Source organism: Montipora capricornis, chromosome 7 (genome assembly GCF_036669925.1).
Source record: "Montipora capricornis isolate CH-2021 chromosome 7, ASM3666992v2, whole genome shotgun sequence".
In the NCBI taxonomy this organism is placed as follows: Eukaryota; Metazoa; Cnidaria; class Anthozoa; order Scleractinia; family Acroporidae; genus Montipora; species Montipora capricornis.
The window spans coordinates 37770515-37787703 of record NC_090889.1 but is presented as its reverse complement, the minus strand read 5'-3'; the positions used below and the strand labels follow the sequence as shown (position 1 = coordinate 37787703).

The 17189-nt window shown below is 39.9% G+C and overlaps 1 protein-coding gene across 1 annotated transcript; it reads right to left on the bottom strand.

Annotated features, from left to right (window-relative positions):
* Positions 1-9319: 9319 nt before the first annotated feature.
* On the bottom strand, positions 9320-10607 carry LOC138057924 (melanocortin receptor 3-like). The gene has a single exon (XM_068903829.1). It carries the CDS (start codon positions 10326-10328, stop codon positions 9450-9452), a length of 879 nt encoding a protein of 292 aa, XP_068759930.1. The 5' UTR covers positions 10329-10607; the 3' UTR covers positions 9320-9449.
* Between the last annotated feature and the right edge of the window lie 6582 nt (positions 10608-17189).

Sequence of the window (17189 nt, the reverse complement as noted above, 5' to 3'; positions counted from 1 at the left end):
AGTTACCAGACAGATAAATTGCTATCATCCGTAACACTTGGAGAACATGTCGACGGCGATCGACGACCAAAGCTTTAACGCGAAGTACTTACGAGATGTAGAAGAAGGTGAAGTACTTTAACCAACATAAAAAAAAAAAAGGAAAGAAGAAAATTGCGTGAAATGGCTTGAGCTTACACTGCACCATAGCGAATGCATTTTTGGTCAAAGGCACAAAAGTTTACCTCGAACTAATATCATTCCATGTTTGAGAATAATTAAATACGAGTTCCTTGTAGCAGTGTTTTGTCGCTTAATTTTTCTCAAAGAAACAAAATATACTAAAATAATTATTGATTTCTAAGGGCTGGTTTACACGTACGACGTCTCCTTGGGAGCCATCTTTTGGAGTGTCACGCAATAGTCGACGCGTTGCGTGACGTCTCAAGGGACTTCTAAACAGTGATAATTCCACAAAAACCTAATCTAACAATTGTTGCTAAGCTAAGAAACATTCCATTTGGAAGCACATAGAAACAGAACCGCAACATCAGTAAACCAGGAACGTTACCTCAAAGTACTGAAAGAGTTGATCCAGCCGTTTTTGTACCGATCTCCAGGCGATTGAAACTGCCCAGATGATTTGGGTAGATGAAGAGTCTTGCTAGTGGATAGGGGACAAGTTGTGGATGCTGGAAACTGGCACTGCGATGATGTGGTTGATGTTGTTAAGGGCGACGGAGCTACAGATGATGAAATCAATGTCAGCGTACAAAGACTGTCTTTCAAGTCCGCTTTGTGGTTCTCAGCCTGAAGTGAAGTTCCCCCTAAGACTGCTTGCTGTACATTTGCTCGTTCCTCTTTAGTTATCAGCAAAGGTTCATATCTGGAGGCAGTGTGGTCGAGTGGTTAGGGCGCTTGCCTTGAGATCCGGAGATCCCGGGTTCAAGACCCGCTCTGAACACTCGTTGAATTTGATCCTGGTAGTCCCTGGTTCAACTTCCCAGCCGCACTTGTAAATAACCAACTGGTTTACCTCCAGCCAGTTGGGATTCTTATCAGTTGTTGTTGTTCTGTTCTGTCGTTTCGTTGTATTTCATTGGCCCTGAAAAGCCCCTATGGGGAGCTGTCATTTAAGTATTATTGTAAGGTGTTGACGGTTAGTTAACAATTATTCCATAAGCGCACGTTGGATATGAGATGGTAAAGTTTTATTAAATTGTTTTATTAAATTCCTGAAGGTGATTCCCTTGTTTTGCACCGCGCATGTCATACTGCGCATAACATCGCGACTTCGGAGACGGCGGGGTCTCGCGCCGGTCATCTCAAGAGAGGCAAGAAAGGCCGCTTTTGCTGTTCAAGAGCTTTTAAGTGCAATCATGACAACTCTTCTCGGTTAAGAAGGTGTTGTTTTGGAACTCGCCCCAGTCCTTCCGCAGAAAATGATCATTTTGAAGCCAAAATTGCACCTTTGCAATCCATTTATCATCTTCTAATTGCATTTTTTAAATGTTCTGTGTATGAATTTCAATTGTGCCAAGTTTGAAAAAATCTGGATAGTCATCATTTTCATGGGAATTACCTTAAACTCCAAAAGTTTGGAAGTACGAAGTACGAGCAGAGAAATTAAGCGAGAAAATCCGAGCGAAATTGAAAAAACTTCATGAGGATGCGAATGTTGTGTAATACCTGGTGGTTAGACAAACGCAGGCTCATCACAAAAGGAGTTCTTACCTTCTCGTTTACTTCTAAACGTCTAAGTTGATCTAACCTTTCCAAAAAAAAAAACCTTAGCGCAATCATTTCACATACCAGGTCAAACTAAGGTATATGACCTGATAACGGAGATTGAGTAAACCAATCAGAGCACGAGAAATGCATTAACCGAGGTTGAAAATTTAATAATAGGTATTATAAAAGTTTCGACCTCGGGCATTGCGTTTCTAACTTTCTGATTGGTTAACCCAGTCTCGGTTATCAGCTCGTATAACGTATCAACCAATATAGGGTGACGCGCGAGATTTTCCTTCCCGTCGTGTGTCCCGCGTGTCGTCCTCGAACTCCTGAGAACCCCCAATAAGCCCTTATATGCAGGCTAAAGCAATTTAAGTTTTACTCCGATCAAATGCCGATTGAAAAGTGCCGGTCGTTTCTTCGAATGTTGAAAGTGTTTACCAACACTCAGAACACTGCACTTGTGGCCTTAATTTGTCTATTGTAATTGAAATTGTCATACTTAACGGTCAACCATAGATACGTAGCAACGTAATCACTAAAAATTCACTATAACAATGTTTTTTTTCGAAAGTGGACTTTTCTTCTCTAAGTAGTTTCTTCCTTCTTTTTTTTTTTTTTTTTTTTTTTTTTTATTTGTTCTTTCTCTGTTCTCTTTCTCTTCTGGAAGCATTGTAACACTCATTATTATTCAACACATTGTGACAATATCCAAATATGGTCATAGCGCACTCAATTATCGTTTTTACAATGACTGCAAAATTCTCGCGCGCTCGTTGGCAAATGTTATTGTCATGTATTTGTAATTTATGCGATAATGACGCGATATTTTTTTGCGTCAGATTGAAGTTTCTCGAATTTTTGTCTCGCGTTCTTCTGGTGTTTTGACTTAATTTTAACCCATCTGCCTTTTTGTTATTGTAAAAAAAAAAAAAATTGACGTCAGGTTTTTATGCGTTTGTCCTGTTATTGACAATGGATTTCGTCATAACATTGTTAAAGTAGTCTGCGGATCCACTCGGCTATCGACTCGCGTACTCAACGTGTATCCTGCGATATATGTAATTTTGTGTGTCGCGGAGAAAAATAGTAGTTTCTCCAGCTTTTTTTCCAATAAACGTAGAAAATTGTGCTTTGTCATTAATTAATGTGTTGAATAATAAAACAATTATCCTGCTCGATCTTGCGGAAGAAGATTGATTGAGTTTAGCCAACTCTGCCTACGGCCTCGTCGGCTAAGTATCAGGCGATATTCCGCGCAATTTCGCAGAATAATTGTCAAATAACACGCAGAGAAGCGATGTAATCTACAGATTGTAATCTTGCGTCTGTAAACAGCATTGCGGGTACTTTATGTCATGTTGATCACCTTTTCAACAGGCATCAAACTAGGTTGAAACGGTCGAAAAACATGGGCAGCGACCGCTGTTGTTTACGCGGACTTATTGAAGTTCGTCTCCCCCAACTTGCCAACGCGGAGAAGTCTGGTAAGGACTATTCCCAGGAGTTACCGCGCTTCAACCGAAAACGGTTGGAGAACTGTTCTATTGGGAAACGTCAACAGCTTCAGTCGAAACCACTTGCGGTTGAAACGGTTGATCCCAACAGAACACGACCTTGGTTATTGTGCACTTGGTTATTGTACAGTAGAGAACCGGTTTGACTAGTTTAGAAGCCGACGTTGTCCCGCGATCAGTCACACTTTCTCGGTTGTTTACTAGTCATTTGCTAAAAATTTAGTGCAAAAGAAATGGATAATAAATAGCTTATTAGATTTTTTGCTTTTTAGTATCGCTGAGTAATTTTACTCGTTGTTTGTATTTTGACTCGCCATAGTGGGCTCGTCAAAATGCAGCCCAACTCATAAAAATACTCAGCGATACTACACACCAAAACATCTAATATGATATATAAGTAACGACAACGGTGACGGCAACAAGAGCGTCATAAATTTGCATATTTAGCAGGCAAAAGCAACAGCTTTAAACGCCCTGCACGTGCGTTTATCACTTTTGTCCATCTCAAAATATAACTTTGCACTATCTTAAGTTTCTCTCGGTTAGGCCATCTCGTTCTCGTCGTACAATGTGGGCGAAGTATCCTAAAAATAAATTGATACGAGCGGTTTCAGAGTTAAAACTGAGAATAATAGATTCAAATTTGTGCCCTCGCATTGTCGTCAAAATCTTAAATTTGGTGATTTCACGTCATTTTTGTGCACGCCAGAGTACCGCAAGAATTTGTGCTAAAATGCGTGCCGCACGTGCAGCTCTTTTAACCAATGATATTGTTGTTTCGTGGCGTTCTCGTTGACGACCATGGCCACGTCGTACAATGTAGATCGTAAAGTCCCTAGTGTCATTGCTTAAGCTCGCTATTTGTTTTGATCGTCTTCGGCTATTTCTGGTACTAGTTGTTCAGTCCGGATAAGATGAGATTGTTTAACATAGAGCTCCAAAAAATAACAAGAAGATACTACACATCATCGGACCAAGGGCTAAATAAAACACAGGTTTAAACGTTTTCAGGGAATCGTACACGAAACCTAGGTATTAAAAAATTAAAGTGCCCCTGTGATATAAAAAAAGTCACTTCCTTTTTTTTCTTCAGATTTTGAAATTGTGTTTGCTTAACACCTGACTGGCTAAATTTGGAGCTTTGATTTTTATCCAACTTGATTTGCTTCCATTGTTAATTTCAGTTTACAGTGTCCCCAATTAGTGCTCCAGCGCCATAACGACTAGCTATTTAAAAGATCCAGCTCTCTAAATGGCTTAAAGTTAGTATTGACGGACTATGAAATAGGAAATTCCAGTTCAAATACAGAGGTGTCTTTCTTTTAATTCAAAGCTTAAAAACTCAGTGTGACAGTGCGACCTGCCTTACCATGGCCACCTAACAAGTTTTTTTTAAATTTATACGCCAACCAGGGTGTGCAAATTAGATTGACACTCACCCCTCCTTGCAAAGTTCGCACGGTTGTCAGTTGAACACCGCACCGTTGCATGGGTTGAGTTGACGTATTTACTCGTAGATTGTCAAACGTGAAAGTTTGTTGGGTAGCCACAGTAAGGCACGTTGCACTGTAAGTTAACATAGATTTTAAATCCAAAGAAAAATACAAATTGATTTTTTGGTCAACGAAGTGTTTCATTACAGCAGAGGCGTAGCTAGACGGGGGTCCTCAGTAGGGTGCCCGTTAAACCCCCCCCCCCCCCCCCCACCCTCCCTCTCCCCCAACCCTTGAAAAACAAAACAAATTTAATGACAAAAATACAGCAGACTGAGTGAATGCCTGCGGTAAAAGACAATCCTCCCTAAAGAGGCCCCTGCAGTTGTTAAAAAGACCGGATAACCTTATCCATTGGATAAACCACTTTAGTATAAACACACAGGTGATTATACAAAATTGCGCGCTCTCATTGGCTCGCTATCTCGGATTATCAGCCGATAATCACCTCGACGGACAAAATGGCTGCCGGTAGTCGTTTTGCCACTGTAAGTGCAGATGATTTCGCGTTGAAATGTTTTTTTTTTTCTCTTTTTTGAAATAATCACCTGTGTATTGATACTAAAACAATTATTCGTTAATTATCGGTGAATATTCACCGATAATCACTTCTCCTTCGGCGAATAATTGTTAATTATCATATCTCTCATTTAGTACGCTCGCTGTGATTGGTCAATTCTGCGGGCCGTATTCTACAGTACGGCGCGCTCGGTCGGCCGCTAGGTTTCTTTCTCGACTCCCGGATTAAGCTCAGAGATACAATAAATATGTTAGTTAGCTGGTTTTCTAGGTCCGTACTGTAAGTTACGGATCTTGGTTTTTTTCCTGTTGATTGGCCGCTTGGGCCATAAATCAATGGGAAAAAAACTCGGTCCGTAACTTACAGTACGGACCTCGAACTCGGTTAGTAAAAGGTATATCAGACAGTTTCAGTTTGTGCAAAGACTTGATTATTTCACCGTGAATATGCACATTCTAAGCACATATAAGTAAAGGCTAGACAGTTGCTCCAAGTTGCTCTCTTGAAACTCCACCTCGATTGGGAAATTAAAGCGCGCGAAGCAAGTTTGAAGTGAGCGACGAAGTCGAAATTAACCCAACCACTTGTCACTTAGTGGGAAAAAAATTAAAGGAATTTGAGGGTCTAAGTAAAGCTTAGCCAACGTTTTGCATGGCCTGCATTTTATGCTCGAGATAGTGGCTTATCTACTGGATAATGCCTTTGATCAACTAAGGCCTGATGTCATTACTTATGTTTAAATATAAAACACGTTTTACTAACGTAAAGAATGTTTTAGTTCTCTGTTCTAGACGTTGATATATTCATTTTGCATTTATTTTTTGTTCCAGTTGTGAATGATCTGTTGCAATATTTACAACGAAATGTGGAAGCATTGGGGTTCACGGAAGAGGATGCCCTCAACTTGGCTAGGAAATACAGATTTGTGATTAACTGATTGACAGCTGTCATACGTACTAAATGTGATGGTTAGATTGTTCATTTGGAAAAAAAAAAGAAAACAGATTGGTAGCTTCTGGTCGTTGCTGTGTGGCTAATTGCGTTGTTGAGTGTTTTGTGACTCGGGTGTCTGTATACGCAAGGCATCCGAACACGAACGTGTTCGATTTGGTCGCCGTGTTAACCCTTTGATTACTATCTGGCAAAATACGTCCAGCTTTATCCACGGTCCCATCTACCCCATGTGACGTCATCACTTTTAATGGTCAGGAACAGCTTTGTCCACTAACTTGTGGAGGGAGAAGAGATCTTTCAAACTATACCAGAATGAGCACAATTCAGTCAAGGAAACTGGAGAAACGGCCAAAAAAACCATGTAACACTGACCTGAAAATCTCCATGAAAAGCTTGCTCCATTACCCACCTACCTTTCTGAGCACCTAATTCTAAGATGATGAAAGGTTTCTCAGAAACTCTTCCCACCAAAATAAAGCCTACCAAATGCCCAGCAAGTTCAAAAAAAAAAATGAGGCAAAGAAAGCAAAAAAAGAGGGAAGGAGAGAAAGCGAAAAGTGAAAGTGGAAAGTGTTGTGCTACTTTTAACCCAAAAACTGTCGAAATTTTGTTTTCTGCGCATGCTCGAACTTTGCAAGCGCTTATTTTGCACCTGGCTGAAAAGGCGGCGGAGTGTACAACCTGGAAACGGGTTTGTGGGGAGATTTAGCTCTTAACCAGCACGACAGTGACCAAAAAACCCCTCAACTAGCTTCCAAACGTGTTTTTCGGTCAAATCTCTAGTAGCCAAAGGGTTAAATGAGCCCTACTGTATGGTCATGGGTTTTTCGTCCAAGCAATAACATCATGCGCTTTCTTTGATCTTCTTTCCTCTCGCAATGGAGTGTGTAGGACCGCTTAGAAGAAAAAAAAAAAAAAAGAAAAACTTCCCGAAAAATACAACGAGTCCCTAACGTCTTTTTAGTAAAGAAGCTGTTACCGATCGCTCGGAAATGTTGTTATTTTTTTTGCAGTTCTTTATTGTGGGGCGAGTTGATCGATGAATGTTACTCCGGGCAACAAAGTTAGGCGCCCTACGTACCATTGGTGCAATGTTGCTTCAGAAATCAAACTTTGAAACAAAATAATACTGCAAGGCTGGTTGTACGGCTGTGAGGATAGTACTTTATTATATACGTACCGAGATTTACACTCGAAAAAAGATCGAGATAAAAATAGTGTCTTTGCTCTAGAGAAGCCAGCTGATTGGTCATACGATTTTTTTCACCAGTGAAAAACGACGTATCGACGCTCTGATTGGCTATATCGTTATTTTCACTAATGAAGAATTGTCGTATCAGCCTTTTGATTGGTTAATATGATGTTGAACTTTGGCGCGGGTGGCCTGTGCACAGACAGCGGCAGTAAAATTTGTAAACATGGCGGCCGATTGGTGAATGGTTTTCAAAGTTTTCGATCTTTTATTGCTTAGTTTTCTCCACAAAAATACTTCAGAAGATCTTAAAGTTTTAAAAGTGCTCAAGCGAGGTATGGAAGGTAAAGATTTCCTTTATTTCAAAAATATTTTGCTATTTGTTTTGGACTTTTGCCACGATCGGTGGTTTGATAGCCTCTCGATTAACACTTACCTCGTTAACTTTATGATCTCTGTACTTATATAATAAACAAATTACTTCATGATTGGCTCGTTTGTACGATTTTTATTACTCACTCGTTGTGAAGGATCGTTAAATTCACTCGTTCGCTTCGCTCACTCGTTCGTTTACGCGAACCTTCACAACTCGTGAATAAAAATCGTACGCACTCACCAACCATGAAGTAATCTATATGTCGTAGTGAGGCCGAAACAGTACTGTCTGCAGTTAGATATAGCTCTTTAGCATTACAAAGCTTTTGCTTTCATGTCCTAATTGAGCACTCTACTGGGATGAGTCATTGCCGCTAGCAATTGCGCATGCTCACTAGCTCGCTAGTTTGAGCACTCTGGCATGGCTTAGATGTACCACATGTGTGGGACATTTGGGGTGGCTTTATAAGCTTAACCTCCATCCCAGACATCAGCACCGCACTGATGAGGTCCAGAAGGCTGAAACAGTACTGTCTGCAGTTAGGTATAGCTCTTTGGCATTACAAAGCTTTTGCTTTCATGTCCAAATAGAGCACTCTACTGCGATGAGTCATTGCCGCTAGCAATTGCGCATGCTCACTAGCATCTGGCCCATCTGATCGAAAATTGCCGATTTTCTTTTTTTAGATTCCAGAAGTGTTTGGATAACTCCGTTTCGTGCTTGTACTTTCCGTTGCGTAGGGATTTTAAATGATTTCTGTATCTTGTCTTAAAGTCGTTGGCAGTTACTCCTATGAATGTTTGTGTAGTGCTATCGTCCGTTGACAAAAAATAAACAAAATTACAGTACGCAAAAATTAAGCACGTTATGGGAAAATTTGCATTGCAGCGACAACGCGACAGCGACAATTATCTCTAGCAGGAGCCCATGAGCTCCTGTCTCTAGCCAAGTAGGCGACAGGTGGGCTGGAAAATGAGCTATGAAGCCAACGACGTTGGGAGATGGTCATTTGTGAGTTCCAATGTTTCCGTGAGCAACGCATGAAACGATGAAATGGTATATGAAATGGATCATATATGAACTAAATTCGGGACTTCAACGGGGTTTGAAACCGTGACGTCGCGATACTGGTGCCCTCTAACAAACTGAGCTATGAAGCCACTGACGTTGGGAGCGGGTTATTTGCAAGTTCTTTACGCAATTCCAAAGATTGCTTTCATAACTGCGAGTGTCATTGCTTTACTTGATTTCATATCCGCAGTTCATTCCTCACGGGAACATTGGAACTCACAAATGACCATCTCCCAACGTCAGTGGCTTCATAGCTCTCAGTTAGAGAGTCGTACCGGTATCGCGAGATCACGGGTTCAAACCCCGTTGAAGTCCTGAATTTTTCAAGCTTCTTTACGTAATTGCAAAACTGCGTCCATAACTGCGAGGATAATAGCTTCACTTGATTGCATATCCGCAGTTCATATATGATCCATTTCATATACCATTTCATAGTAGCTAGTTTGTTGCCTCCATTTAATTAAGCCGCTTTTAAAACTGTTCAGTTAATTTGAATTTTTGTATTTTACACACTCCCTGCATGACAAGCGCCAATCCTAAAAACCGCTATGTGTTTGTTCTAGACTGTTTTTACTCTCGTACTAGTTTTTATTTACGAGTTAGTTTGACCTGGTCAAACGACAGAATTCATGGATCTTACTTCGTTGGCACGAAATACTTGTCGCATTGCATTTCTTAACTCAGGTACTCTCCAACCATATAAAAATGGATTTAAAGCCGAGTTCATAAAGACAACTGTGGAGGCAAGAGACCTGCCAAGAAGACCCTCTCTTCTTTCACGGGTGAAATAAATTATGTAAACAAGGAGATAAGGAAAGTAACAAATCGCGAGGACAATGAAGAATATAAATGCACTAAAGGCAGATTTTTGAAGGCTGGCCATACTTGCGGTGGCATCAGCTCCCTCACACGCTCGAGCCTGAATTTGAATTTCTTGTCGATGACGCCGAACAATTACGAAAATGGTCGCGTGACATATAACGGAGATAACGAAAGCGATCAATATCACAGAGGCAACGCCAGCTAATAGAATTCGTTTCTCCCAAAGCTGAGTGGTTCCTGCCAATACACAAACTGTCCAAATTGCTAGAAGCATACCAGTAACTCTCCGAACAGTAACGATGCTGGGATACTGCAGCGGCTTCAGAATGGCAGTGAGTCTGTCTAGACTGAGTCCTGCAATTATGCATAGGGACACTCCGCAAACAGGGAAACTAATGGCGTTAGATCCTCTTTGAAACGTTAGTTTCAGTGTCTCCGATCGAGAGTACAAGATAATTAAGCTACTTGCTATAAAAAGAGGTTGTGCGATCAAACCAACAGCTAAATCAGTTGACGCCAGACCACATAGTAAAAGGATAGAGGGCGAACGAAGCGTCGGCTTCCTCCACACTGCGTACAGCACAAGCATATTTCCAATGGTCGCTGTGAAAGCAAGTACAATGTTTACAACACAGTTTACTAACATGATTGCACTTTCATGTTTTTCCATCTTTTCTTGACGTCTGAATTTAATCAACACCGAGTAGTCTCAGCAATGATCTTCTTTCTTTCTGATCTTTTCACGGAAATCAAACCTTTCCTTCCACGTTCAAGTTATTCTCAAAAGCTTGTGCTTGGTGAAAGAGCTAAGCAGTCTGCAATATGATCCTTTCTATCGAAAGCCGCCTTAACTCCGTGACTGCTAAGGCTACTCCTGCAGCCGCTGTCGGAAAAAAAATGAGAAAGATAAATATTGACACTCCCTGCGAAACAAGTCATACACCTTGTTCCAAAATGGCCGTCATTTTAGTATTATTTTGTTTCGTTGAAAATTGGCCCTTTTGGCCTCGCTTTTAAACGTAAAAATCGAAAGATGTTTAACGTTGAATGAGGGCGAAAGGGTCAATTTGTAATTAAACTAGAGAATTCTCAAATGACGGCCACTTTTGAATAAGATGTATTGTAAGCTTTCATTTTCCGCAATTAGCACATACCAAGGTAATGTAATTAAATATGGCGTGAAATTGTATTTGAAAGAAAAAAAACAAAACAAAACAAAACAAAAGATATGACCATCTTTTTACTTCTCTTCAACTTTATGTTTCGCCTACAAGTTATGGTTTACGGTTTTTGGAATGCAAACAACCAGTTTCAAAATTTCTGTGGACTTTTTGAGGGTTTTGGTATCTAAATACGTTCTCATTTTCTGCGTGCACAGAAGTGATAGCTGGAATAGGAAGTTTCTCTCAAATATCCCAATTGTCAATGTAATGGACGGCTAATATCTCGAGAGCTGGTATCCAGCTCATAGGGACTTGTTGCGAGTTGTCAGTTGTAACAAGTGGTCTGGCTTTATGGGATGAGAACCACAGTTGTCTTCGCAAATTCATGGAATAGTCTGTAAGCAAATCAAAGTCAATGCAGTAGTTTTCCAGATGCTGTCCTGAAATGAATATTCAAATGTCATGAATTTGTCATTCATTGAGTCGATGTTTTTTTTTTTTTCAATAGTTTACTGAAACTTTTTTTTGCCTCTTTCCATGGCAGAGCAAAAGAGAGGTCTTAATCTCGACACGCTTGTTGGGCCGACTTCGTCATAAAGAGGCTACTGAGATGCAACTTGTTTTGCCTGGCATACACTTTTCTCCACAGCAGCAGTGAACTGGTTCTTTTCTGATTTTAAAGCAAACCATTTTTAAGTTTTATACTTATGGAACTCAATAACTGGGAAATAAAACTCAACAGCTATTACACCTTCGAACATCTGCTTCCCTAATTCTCCGGTTAAACATGAAACGTTAGTGATGTATAGGTGTATTGGTTGTTTAAACACAGGCAAATTATTTCTTAACTTTCAGGCTACCGAGATGTATCTTGTTTTGCCTGGCATACACTTTTCTCAACAGCAACGGTTAATTGGTTTTTTTCTGATTTTAAAGCAAACCATTTTTAAGTTTTATACTTATGGAACTCGATGACCGGGAAATAAAACTCAACAGCTATTACACCTTCGAACATCTGCTTCCCTAATTCTCCGGTTAAACAAGAAACGGTAGTGGTGTATTAGTGTATGTGTTAATTTAAACACTGGCAAATTATTTCTTAACTTCCAGGCTACCGAGATGCAACTCGTTTTGCCTTCATGCACTTCTCTCAACAGCAACGGTGAATTGGCTCTTTTCTGAGATAAACTAAGAATAGACCCACGATCCGAGCTAGAATCCTCCCTTTGTGCGCCCAGACTGTTTGCGCCTTTGGTTTTTCCCGCCATTTTGATCACGTGATTTGATTCTTCTTTTTGTCAAGATGGGGGCAAGTAGAGGTGAGCCTGTGCAAATCGCTGTTGTTTAAGTTTGAATGGCCCTTTTGTTTGCTGTCCCGATCTTGGGACGAACAACGGGCATAAAAGACAAGTCTCGACTTGAATAAATACATAAACTTTGGTGCTATCCAAAAAAATCAAGAGTTCGCTTCCTACGCGTTACTCCACATGACTTGTGACTTGTATTATATTTTTAGTCCAGGGCCCCTCTCAATTCCAGCCTCGTGGCTGAATGGGCCACCCTGAGGAAATAAAATTTACCTTTCCTTACCTTACCTTAAAAAAGCGGAAACACAAACAAGGAAACCTGGTTATGTGATATGTCATGTTAAAAATAGCGGAGAAAGATCATTGTAGCTCGAATCCTGGCTGGAATCCTGGCTCGGATCCTAGCTCGAATCCTGGCTCGGATCCTGGCTCGAATCCTAGCTCGAATACTGGCTCGAATCCGTGCTCGAAGTTTACGTATCCTCTCATTTTGTTGCTATCCATTTTACTTTAAAAATGGACAAGGATCAATTACGAGGGCGGTATATATAGTAGTCGACATTTAATTGTTCAAACATTCAAAATCTTCTCTCTGGCTTTTATTCTTTTGTCTCGCTTTTAGATCCACGCATCACATGTACATTCTAGCAATCTCCAATTGGAAGCTTTTCCGACACTTATTGAGTGTTTGCGAAATTTTTCTGAGTGCTTATACAGTCCCAGTCTTATCATTTGAATTCTAATAAGAATATTTTTTTTTCATTTAACGCACTCTGTACCCTTTGATTCATTCTACAGTCTAAGTAAGTGCAAAGGTGATTTTTCCATGTGTTGATATTGTGTGTTTATACAGTCCATTGAAAAATGTGAGCCCGTCTGGTTATCTTTATCAACTCATATTCAAATATAACATATCTTTTCTATAGTGCTTTTTTCGACAATCTCAACTTGACAGTATTATGAATAAAAGAGTGCAATATGGAACTCCACGGGGGACTCCAGAATATTCAGCTAATGCAAAATAGTTTAATCTATGCCGCCTTTACATTCGAAACAACACAATTAACAACCAATTAATATTAATACGAGACGAGATATATTTTGCCATATGTCTCAACTCGAGTCCTTCAAAAAGCTCTCTAAAGTAAAGTTTGTTTGAATATTTTTTGTGGTAGTGGGCTGTAAGTGTAAGTGCACTACACACTATGTCACCGAGTTGTAGGTGACAATAGGCCCGCAGCGCATGCATAACTCACGAACAAAAACCGGCCTGTTGAAATCATGCTTGAGTTTCAACAAAATGAGCTCCAAAATTGGCAAGAATTTGTGACGCTGATGAATAATAAAGCAGCTGCTATTTCCAAACGATGGAATTACCTGGTGATAAATAACCTTATCTAGGAGAGTAGATTTTGGACTTTGCCGAAACAATGGTCAACCTCAAGAAATGGGCTAATGTGATCTTTGTGTTGCATTCGCACATTTCTTGTCGATCTTTAAAACACTTAATTGAAAAAGAAAAAAACCAAGTAAGAAAAAAACCCGGGTTCTGCCATCATTTTGACACAGATGTATCCCTTGTTTTGCGAGTAAACGTGAAAGGTAACATGAAAATGGCGCCAGATGAATTCGATGTCACTTTCGATTTTCCAATTTACTTGAGCAGCAAAAATTACGATAAAAAAATTGAACGTAGCAAAAATCTCCCAGAATGATTTTCGCCAAAAGTAAATTTGTATATTCTCTGTTCAAGATGTGTGTTGTTTTCACATCGCAAATGTTGTTGCTAATGCCAAAAATTATATTTCATTCTCGCTCGTCACTTCCTGAAAACTTGCTTCTGCTTTTCCTAAAAACTGTGTATCAATATTTGTTTTCCAAAAGCAGGCTAACAATTATTAAAGCTATACCTTGCTTAGTTCGCATTTTTGATCGTTAAACTAGAATTTCGGTCACAAAGAGGTCTCCCATCCAGGTACTAACCTCGCCGGACAGGATTTAACTTCAGTGAACTTTTGTCTTACAAAGCTGCCAGACGATTAGAGTGCACACTTAACCTTGAGGCGAAAAAGAAGTTCTAAAGGAACTCGAAAATGATTAACATGTCTGCCTCGAAGCCAATGTTTTCGATATTCCATTTTATTTTCTTCAATCGTTCTGGGTTGAGTATTTTCCTAGTCACCACTTCTCAAGGGGCTATTTACCCAAGGCATCTACCATGGCACTATTATGAATTACCAAACCAAAACAATATCGTGTACTATTAGGGCTAAATATTACGCAAAGACAACTTGAATCTCCTGGAAGACAAAACGCAGCTCAGTGGACAATGTGGAATAAAGCGCTGTGTTACTGCTCTACCACACGTACGCATTGCATGTCTATTTTTCATCGATGACACATTTTTCCGGAAGAGGAATACACGGAATAGACGGTATTCGTGTTCTTTTGGGACCTATTCCGTTTTCGGAATGAACGGAATACTATTCTGCTCCCGATAACAAAATGAACGGAATGACCGGAATACAGTTCATTCGGACTTTTTTTCCTCTTTTGCATAGCCTTATCTAAAGACCCCGTGGAGCTGGGAGAATTCTCGGCAGTTATGCAAACCCTCGACCACCTCTCGGGTTTACAAAACTGTCTCGAATTCTCGTAACTCCCCCTCGTGTTTTGATGAGGCTGTGTAAACACGCAAAAAAGTCCTCTATTGCTAAAATCTAGATGTTTCAGTCCGAGTAAAAAATATATCTACAAGAATAAGTAAAGACTTATTAAACCGCCAATAAAATGATTAATCATTGCGTGTCTACTATCCGAGGGATGGAATAATATCGTTTCCTGCGTTTCCAAAACAACAAAATAGTGTGGGTGACGAGTGATTGAATATGATTATTTCAACCTACTTGTTAAAGAAATTGCATGATCGAAAAACAAGACGATGAGCCTTGTACGTTTGAACATGCGTAAGGATAGTTAAACGCGCCCAATAGAAACTAAAAAAAAGACATTCGGTTTGATTGCGAATGAAATTAATTAATGTCTTTGGAGGTCCTCCTGCGTGTCTTTTGTATTCCTGTATGGTCCTGACAGGGACAACTTTGGTTCCCCTTCGATCCGTGGAAGGATATTATCCCGCTTTAGTCATCACCTGTAGCTGTCTTCCGTAGTCTACAATAAAATTCCACGTGGCTTTGCAGTAGCTAGTTTAAGTAGAGCTATGATCCTCGCAGTTATAAACGCAATTTTTGCAATTGCGTAAAGAAGCCTGAAAAATTCAGAATTTCAACAGGGTTTGAACACGTGACCTCGCGATACCGGTGCCATGCTCCAACCAACTGAGCTATGAAGCCACTGACATTGGGAGCTGGTCATTTGTGAGTTCTTTACGCAACTGCAAAAATTGCGTTTATAACTGCGAGGATCTTAGCTTCCCTTGATTTCATATGCGCAATTCATATATGATCCATTTCCTATACCATTTCATCGTTGATTCATTCCTCACGGGAACATTGGAACTCACAAATGACCAGCTTCCAACGTCAGTGGCTTGATAGCTCAGTTGGTTAGAGAGTCGCACCAGTATCGCGAGGTCACGGGTTCAAACCCCGTTGAAGTTCTGAATTTTTCAGGCTTCTTTAAGTAATTGCAAAAACTGCGTTCATAACTGCGAGGATCATTGCTTCACTTGATTTCATATCCGCAGTTCATACATGATCCATTTCATTTACCATTTCATAGTAGCTATTTTGTTGCCTCCATTTAATTAAGCTGCTTTTAACGCTGTTGAGTTAATTTGAAGTTTGTATTTTACACACTCCCTGCACGACAAGCTCCAGTCCTAAAAACCGCTATGTGTTTGTTCTAGAGAGTTTGTACTCTCGTACTAGTTTTAATTTACGAGTTAGTTTGACTTGGTCAAACGACAGAATTCGTCTATCTTCCTTCCTCGGCACAAAACACTTGTAGCATTGCATTTCTTAGCTCAGGAACTCTCCAACCATATGGATTTAAAGCCGAGTTCATGAAGATAACTGTGGTGGCAAAAGACCTGCCAAGAAGATCCTCTCTTCTTTCACGGGCGAGATTAATTATGTAAACAAGAAGATAAGGAAAGTAACAAATCGCGAGCACAATGAAGAATATAAATGCACTGAAAGCAGATTTTTGAAGATAATTGTATAAAGTAAAAAAAAACAAAAACAGCAGTATACTAGCAACCTTTGTGGCATGATTATGGTGCTGCAGCAAGAATTCCCCTACGAGAAGGGGTTTCTCTCAAGTAACTGAAATAATAATCTCTAGTAAAGTGGGTAGGTGTGGGGAAAATACTGTGTGTGTGGATGGTGAGTTGAGGGAAAATCATAACCAAAAATTAGTCTGTGAAATGAGGAAGAGAAATTCACAAAGCAAACTCTCAACCTCACAGTGGAGTTAGCAAAACAAAACGATCTCTGTGTGAAAACAAAAACTTTAATTTCAGAAACAGCCAGATAGTACATGTACAAGAAACTAAATCAAGTAAGAGGGATAAACAAACATTTGAACATGAAAATTATTCGTTCTTAAAAAATAAGAATAATAAATAAGAAACAATCCCTACACAAACCCTTCGTTCTTAAAAAAACAGAAAAGGGCAGTTCTAAAACCCAAAGAAATCCCATGCAAAATGAAACACAGGTGTATGAAATGAGCAAATCTAAACAACTCAAAAGGAAAGAAAAGCTGACTGCGACACCATTAGGCTCGTAAATGGCTGCGAATCGTCAGGGGTAGAGCGCAACCGAGCAAGGGGGTTTCTAGTCCAGCGCTGGACCTCTACCCGACCCCCTTGTGTCGAATCAAGAAAGGAAAAAGAAAAGAACAAGCGGAAAACCAGGAGAAGACAACACCAAAACCATGGACAGACTAACATGACCAAAACTGCAAAGCCAATCAAGCAAAACTGGGACTGATAACCATGAACACACTTACCCGGTATATAATATGATTACTGAAGCAAAATTACAGTTTAAAATAAAGAAAAATGGATACCTGGTTACTTACATGGAAGAAAAAGCT

Bases quoted from the DNA above. Each gene is read 5' to 3' on its own strand.
- LOC138057924 (XM_068903829.1), bottom strand. From the start codon at position 10,328: ATGGAAAAACATGAAAGTGCAATCATGTTAGTAAACTGTGTTGTAAAC.